Source organism: Debaryomyces fabryi (assembly GCF_001447935.2).
Source record: "Debaryomyces fabryi strain CBS 789 chromosome Unknown contig00137, whole genome shotgun sequence".
Taxonomy (NCBI): domain Eukaryota; kingdom Fungi; phylum Ascomycota; class Pichiomycetes; order Serinales; family Debaryomycetaceae; genus Debaryomyces; species Debaryomyces fabryi.
In genome coordinates, this window is record NW_015385563.1 from 20,270 (window position 1) to 28,208 (window position 7,939).

General features: G+C 35.3%; 3 protein-coding genes across 3 annotated transcripts; 1 reads left to right on the top strand and 2 right to left on the bottom strand.

The window, feature by feature from the left end:
- Positions 1-394: 394 nt before the first annotated feature.
- On the top strand, positions 395-2,854 carry AC631_04720 (uncharacterized protein; the record flags this gene model as incomplete). Its single annotated transcript, XM_015613549.1, has 1 exon — positions 395-2,854. The coding sequence occupies one exon, from the start codon at positions 395-397 to the stop codon at positions 2,852-2,854; it is 2,460 nt and encodes an 819-aa protein (XP_015465633.1).
- Positions 2,855-3,554: 700 nt separating this feature from the next.
- Positions 3,555-4,964, bottom strand: AC631_04721 (uncharacterized protein; the record flags this gene model as incomplete). Its single annotated transcript, XM_015613550.1, has 1 exon — positions 3,555-4,964. The coding sequence occupies one exon, from the start codon at positions 4,962-4,964 to the stop codon at positions 3,555-3,557; it is 1,410 nt and encodes a 469-aa protein (XP_015465634.1).
- Positions 4,965-5,252: 288 nt separating this feature from the next.
- On the bottom strand, positions 5,253-7,256 carry AC631_04722 (sorting nexin 1; the record flags this gene model as incomplete). Its single annotated transcript, XM_015613551.1, has 1 exon — positions 5,253-7,256. The coding sequence occupies one exon, from the start codon at positions 7,254-7,256 to the stop codon at positions 5,253-5,255; it is 2,004 nt and encodes a 667-aa protein (XP_015465635.1).
- Between the last annotated feature and the right edge of the window lie 683 nt (positions 7,257-7,939).

Below are 7,939 nucleotides of genomic sequence, written 5' to 3' on the forward strand. Positions count from 1 at the left end.
ATTCCCGTATACAGTCCTCAGTTCCTCTGTTGAAGATCAAAAGTTTCTGAAAATTTGTTCAAGCTAGTGAAGAAGAACAAAGAAAACATTCACAAGTTTTTAAATAATCAATTTGCTGTACAACTGTTCTTGAATTATTGAAGCATAACTCAAACTTTGATTGCATTTAATTTTTTTACTAAAAACAATAACCAAAAAACCGTCTAATTCTTAAAAAGATGTCACAAACTACATGGTATGTAAGGCTTTTTGTATTGATTATGGCCCTAGAATGTGTCTATTCAGCATTTATACTAACTTTCTGTGTAGGAGTCGTAAAGCTCAACAACCTGAGTTCGACAATGGGCATATTGAATCGAATCAAGATACCACTCTGAGAGTTCAAAGTGAAAGCATGTCACCATCATATGGGAATAGTAACGCAACTATCCCTCCAAATAAGGGTGGAAAACGCTACAATATGAATGAAGTGTTTCAAGTCTGGTATGAGAATAAAGACCAAATATTGGATTCAAACCTTGAGTTACCAGTACAAAATAATGAGAATTATAAGTTAAGCAAGCCAGGACAGATTTACCATTTAGACCTACAACCATCTGGTCCTACAAATAATAGTCAAGAAAGCTATAACGGATCTGCATCTGAGATAATTGAGTCATTAGATAAATTGTCAACGGCGGAAGGCATGGATTTTGCATCGCAAATGAAGTCACAGGGACCACCTCCAGGCATGAATCTTCCCAACTATGACTCTCAATCTGACTATGAACAACCTTCGGGACAATCGCAGCTTGCGCTTTTAACATCCGACAAAATTGAATGGTTTTATGTCGATCCAAGTGGCAATGAACAAGGTCCATTTATCGGTGATATGATGCAAGAATGGTTGACTGACGGCTATTTAAATCTTGACTTGAAAATTAGAAGAAAGGAAGAGAGGAATTATCAGACTTTGAAGGAGTTATGTGATAAGGTTCAAAACTACATTCAGCCATTTAAAGTGCCTCTTCCTGATTTATCAAATGTCGGCAGTTCGGTATCTAACGACGACCAGTCATCATTCACCTCGTCTGGAATACAACCTTCCCAGTCCCAATTTCAACAATTTTTAGGCGGACCTAGCAATCTTGGAGTAGGAAATATGAGATTGAATTCTTCTATTAATCCACAAAGCAATTTGTTCGGAAATGACTTCATAAATCATCACAATGATCCATTTTCGAGCCCTTTAACTCCACTGGCAACTAGCGCCTTTTCAAACCCAAATCAATTCGGTATTGATTCAATGAATTCGGGTATTGGGTTCAATCATTCTCAACCATTGAGTAACCCATTACAACATATTAATAACATGCCGTCATTATTGCTGCAACAAAACTCAGTTTTGTCAAGTAGCAACAGTGGTTGGGGAATTGATCCTCAAAATGGGCGTATTGGAAGTACCCCAGGAACCCCTGTATCGGTTGCTCCTGTACTTCCTTCACAGATGTCTCAAGCACCTATGTCCCCATGGTTATCTGGGGTCCAATCGCTGTCTCGCGTTAGTTCACCATTCGTACCATCTTCTACCTTAGCTAATAGTGAGAAGCAGGGCAGTAGTGAACAACCATCTCCAAATCAAAATCATAGCAACCAGCATGATGCTGTATTAGATGGTATTCACACATCTGTTGTGACGGACATTTTAAACGATGGTGAAGAGGAGTCAACTGAGTCTGCAGTTGATCAACAAAAACAAAAACAAAAGCAACAAAAACAACAAAAACAAGCAACACAACAAAATAAGACCGTATTACAAAAAGAGAAGAAATCAGATGAAAACAAGGTACCATATCAATCTCATTCAGAAGCTCAACAAGTTCTCGATTCAAAAGCTAACACCGATTCAAAGAATGTATCCACCTTACCTGTTGAGTCTTCAGTACACGAGGATAATGAACCGAAATCGACAAATTCTCAACCAATACTTGCTCCTTGGGCATCAGTAACTTCTACCAATCAGGATTCTAACACCAAGCCCGCATTAACATTAAAAGAAATTCAAATGGTTGAAGCAGAAAGGGTTAAAGAACAAAAGCAAATTGAAGCCGCTATCAAGAATGAACAACTTTCCAAAGCTAAGCTTGAAGAAAAACCTGTTGAAGAAAAGCCAAGTCTTCCAAAGGCTTCAAGTTGGGGTGTTAATGCCAATTCCAAACCTGTTGTAGCAAAGAAAACGTTAGCTGAAATTCAACGAGAAGAATTCGAAGCTGCCAAAGCCAAGGCTAAGGCTGCCAATGTCTTACCTGTTGCATCTACAGCATCTAAATCCTCCTTTGCTAATGCATTAGCCAATTCTGTTCCAAAGGATGACAGTCCTTGGACAGTAGTGACTCCTAAAAAGCCACTTGTTAAAAAGCCATCGCAATCGACTATCTCTACGACTACCACCCCAGCTTCTAAAGCAAATCCACAATTATTACGCTCAGTATCTGCTGTGAAGCCTCTCAAATCAACAGCAAACAGTATGGCATTGAAAGAAGAGTTCCTTATCTGGGCAAGGTCCTCCATGACTAATTTATATCCTACCGTTTCGAAAGATGATTTATTAGATATTTTTACTACTTTACCTCTGAACAATGATTCTTCGCAATTGATTTCAGAAACCATTTATAGTTCATCTGCTACAATGGATGGAAGAAGATTTGCTCAAGAATTCTTAAAGAGAAGACAAAAAGTAGAACAACAAATTGGAGCTCAAGACGAAGTATCCTGGGGTTCAGCTATCATTTCTAGTGCCGACAAAGTTTCGACTATTGACGAAGAAGGTTGGAGCACTAGTGTCAAATCTAAGAAGAAAAATAAGAAATTTTAAGATATATAATTAGCTAAGTAAAATTAATAAGTTTGCGTTGAGTAGTCGATTTTTTGGTGTAGATTTTATTCCCTTTATTTACGCTCGACCTAATTGAAATAAATTCACTAATACAGTATTATTCCTTTCAACAATGACTTGCTTCTTCAAAAGCTTTGTACAAGTAGCTTGTGTTATAGCTGCATTAGCAGTATTAGTAAACTACGCTAGTTACTATAACTTAGGTATAATATTTGAACGTTCTTGGTGGCGAGAATTACGTGATGAATTTATTTATTCCTTGCAAATCATTCATCAACAACAGAATTCTGCTATCCATTGATGATATACAGACAATATTATTTTCTTTTTCCAGTTCTAATGTTGTGGCCTGAGTGAAGACTTGTTGATTAAGTCATAATTTTGGTACAGAATGCCATTTATAGTTTGTTAAGTCAAGCTATTTCTCAGGGTGCTTTTATGGTGCTTTTGTTATATTAGGGTTGTTAAATCAATAAATTTATTTCAGCAATATAATCTCTTAAATAATAATAATATTTCTAGCATTTCCAATAGAAAACTATCATCCTATGGTAGCATATAAAATAATATTCTATTTACGAGTCCGCTTTGTATTCTTCAAGCATTTACGAATAATACCAGATTAGTATATTGCCTTTATTAACCTAACGATATCGCCTATTTATTTTTATTACCTAAATCAGTCATAACTAACATTTTTTAGTATATCTGAAACCAAAGAGAGATTCTCTTTCGGCACCATGATAATCGCAGATTGGCCCATTGATAAGTAGTTCATTTCAAATGGATAGTCAGTTTGGGCCGCTACTTTAACGCCATTAATAATCTTACTAGCGAGTCCCGCTACAATACCAGTAGAGTCTAATGGTAACTCATATAAATCAACCGTAATCGGAATGATAACATCTTGGATTGAACCAATAATATTTTTTGAACTAAAACCCATCAGTGATCTTCTTCTAGTTGATTTAGGTAGAAGAAGGGATACTTCATTAACAGATGTCCTAGTTATAGAGAAATATTCCGGAATAGTACCTGCTGAAATATTTCTAGCTGTTTTTAAGATCGTGTTTTTGACTTCACCTGGCCTTGCTCCTGTTAGTAAAAGATTGACATTGCTATTAATTATTGGTTGTACATTGGTCGTCTTAAATAATTGGAATGCTTTTAACTCAAGATTGACTGCTTCAATTTCTTGTGATATATCAACTTCCTCCAGTTCGCAATCATCGTTAATCTGGTTCGCAATATAACTATTTGAAATGTCTGAAAACTCAAAATTTTGTTTCGATAAGATAGTAATAACTTTCTCTTTTAAATCATAGGGTATTAAAACAATATTGCTAAAGTGGCTGGATAAGAAGAATAATGAAATATCGTTTTCAGATAATGGTTTAGTCAATTCTAGAATCTGTGAACTATTATCGAAGCTTCCGTCGCTGTCAATGAGTAAACTTAAAAATTTATCCTCTATTAACTTTACCTTATCAAACTTCAATTGATGACATAACTGTAAAGGTTCTTCGAATAACAGTTTCATTACTTGACTCGAACAGATAACAGTACACTCAATGGGCGTAAATGCAATATGAAAAAAATAATTTTCATCTTGTTCTCTGAAAGGTTCCTCTTCAGAGTCTTTATCTTTGGATATTCTCCTATCACTACCAATACTATCATTAGATGGATCAAGTGCATCATGCTGAGGATGAGCTTTACTTGAATTATCAACTTGTAGATCATTCTTTTCTAAGTACCCACTTGAAGAAATGGGTGACATAGACTCATTTTTACGAATAGAGCGATTAGCAGACTTAGGCAAACACCAACTTGATGAGAGACCAGTTATTATCTGTTGATTCACATCATCATCGTATTCCCCATACTCTTCCCCACTGTCAGTCTCATCTTCTTCAATTTCACCTACTTCGGTCGAAAAGTCGGAATCATACCCAGTATTGAAGCGATTTACTTTTAAAGATTCATAATGTAACAATCGTAATATAGGACTGGCAAATATCCAACAATTCTCTCTCGGAATAGATAGTATAGATAACTCGGTTGGATTTAAATGTGCTTGAGTGTGCATAGTTGAGCTTGTATTAATTCGATTGTAACTATCCTGGTTAACAAACGGTTATAACCACACTCCTAATACTTGAAATAAAGAATAGCCATGTGTTTTGAATGCTACACATTACATATAAATTTTTCACCTACTTAATTTATTTACTTCCCTAATGCTTTTTTAAGAGTCATCTCAATAAAACCGGTACTCTTTAAATTATAGTGTCATTTGCACGTGAATATAATACATAATCAGGTCGTAATTGACTTACAATAGATAGGAAACCCAATTCCATTTTATCTGCACGATTCAAACCTTGGATAAATTTTCCCGTTCATAAAACGTTTCCCATAATTCAATGGCTTCCTTTTGAGATTCTATTGAACTTTCAATAAAGATCTCAACACTGTTTCTGAAGTCATCGATTTTTTCAAACTCGAATCTTTCAAGTTCTAGTTTTATAGTGTCACTAATTAAATTGAACTTCTTCTCAAAAGTTTGTACTTTAGCTCTTAATTTATCGACTTCAAAACTCAAATTATTGGCTTTATCGCCTTGTACCTTGAATTTTTTATTTAGCTTGTTTAATTGAGCTTGTTTCTTAATGTATTCCTGATTAAAATTATAATATTGTTGATAAATTTTTGATCTTGATTCGAATACATATTTAATTGACCCAATTATTCTTAAATACTCTTCTATAGTAAAGCCTAAAGTTAACTGATCCTGCAAATTTATACGATCGAGGTTTTCCTTTAATTTGAGCTGTACATCACTAAAAGCACTCAACAAATCGCTTGTGACTTTCAGTATCTCCAAGCTGGCTAATTCATCAATAGTCATCGATATTTCGTCTACTAAACCAGCCATTTCTTGTCTCTGATTGTTTATCAACTCAATTGATTTATAGAAGACTCTTAAATTATGCTCCAAGTTCTCGATATACTCTTTCTTTTGGGTAAAATATTCATCTGGTTCCTCGATCTTTTGTGACATTGAGAATATGGAACTCATGAATCCACCCGCATTGCTTCCAACGGTAACGGGAGTACTGGAATCTGTATTAGACGTATTACTCTCATTATCCAAAAACTCATCATTCTGTAATGATGCTCCAGAGCCACTCAATTTTTCCCTTTCCTTGGACTCGTTGCCAAAATCTTCACTTACTAAAAACATTATAAAATCAGGATCTTCTTGTAATGAGGGACTATGACTAATTTTGTTCAACATCTTTTCTAAAGATAACCTTCTATTTTCGATAAAATTCTCGTTAAATCTTCCGATATATGTCTGTTTTGTTGGAGGTGGAGGAATAATCTTACCGGGATGGTTATTTTGTAATTGATGGTATATCCACCGGAAGTCTTTGTAACGTCTAGAAACTATGAATGTATCGGACCCTTGAGGGAAAAGTTGAGAATCGGGATTCTTATTTTTAGTCTTTATGGAATACACGATATGTGCATTTGTAATATCTCCGACTTTCATTGGATCTCCAACAGATATTTCCAAATTTGATGGCGCATTTGCTGCGTTAGTAACATTGGAGTCATCATTGGAACTTGATTTATGGCCAGGTTGATCTAATTTGTGAGGTAATTCATTTTTAGTCCCATTATCTATTTCGTATAAAGGTGCGTCAAGTTGCTGAACTAATAGATCCTTGTTATTATTGTTATTCTGACTATCATCATTGCCATTGGATGGAGCAGATTCTTTGTCAGATGTCACCTCAGTTGGCTCTCCCAATGGACCCAACGAGTCTTTTGTATTGTTTTCATTGCCGAGGTGTTGGACAACTGTCTTTGAACTAAACTTGCGTAGTCTAGTAGGCTTGTATTTACTCGTCTTCAAGTTAGACACCCTTTTTGGAGAGACTTGTTGGTCATTTGATACCGAAGTCGACGGCTTTATAGGACTATCTTTTTCATTAAAGAGCGACTCCGATGGCTTGATATGTTCGGGAGATTTCATAAGTGATTCTAGCTGATCTTCTTCTGATCCGTGCGTGAGCTCTGATAACAATTTATGTTTGTGATCATTTCTCTCGTCTTTTTCTAGCTCATCTCTTTGTTCGTCTATCGGGTTACTATATCCATATGTTGGGGTTTGGGGATGTTCCGCCTCATCATCGTCGTCGTAATTTTCTTCGTCATCTACGTCGTGATCCTCGCTATCGTCTACCGATAACTCGTTGAATTGATTGTTCAATAATGGTGGAATTGAAGAACTAGTAGGATTATTCGTATATTCAGAATGTGGTGATATCACATCGTCCCAATGTGAAGCAGTAAGATCTTCGTGATCCATATTAAAATGATTGATTATGTTGGGTTGTTCTTATAGTACAACGATGTAGAATACTTGAATTAAGTTGATAGCTCGTTCCTGCACAAACTCCCCACAAAAACTGCCACAAAATCGCACAAAGTCTTTAGTTCAACCATAAGGAACTAAATGGAGTCCTAATATCCTAATGGATCATAACAGGGATGAGTAAGTGGATGTATGAGTTGAATTTCTGGTCTATATTCTTAAATTTCGCTATCCCTATTTCTATAGCTAGTTAATTTACCAAATACAATAAATTGAAAACTTTTGCCGAGTATATGCTAAATTTATGCTAAATTTACTAATAATTGCGAAATTCTACTGATCCAAATAATCTTAAACATGTAAAGTTTTCTAACCACGCCAAAAACAACAATATATCTACTTCATGTTGCAAACACTTTTGTATTTCTTCGAACGCTTAAATTGTCTAAAGTCGGCATTAATGTAACTTTTGCCGGAATTAATACTTGTAAGATAAGTATTTTCCAACATAAGAGCCCAGCTTAATGCATCTTCCCAACTACATATATTCACAATCTTGGTTTATATTACCGCTGCAAGGCAAATTCTTGTATCTTAGGACTGCCAATATTGAAAAATAATATAACGGGCTATAAACCGAGGAAAAAAGATTTTCCTGTGTAGAAGAATAAATAAAA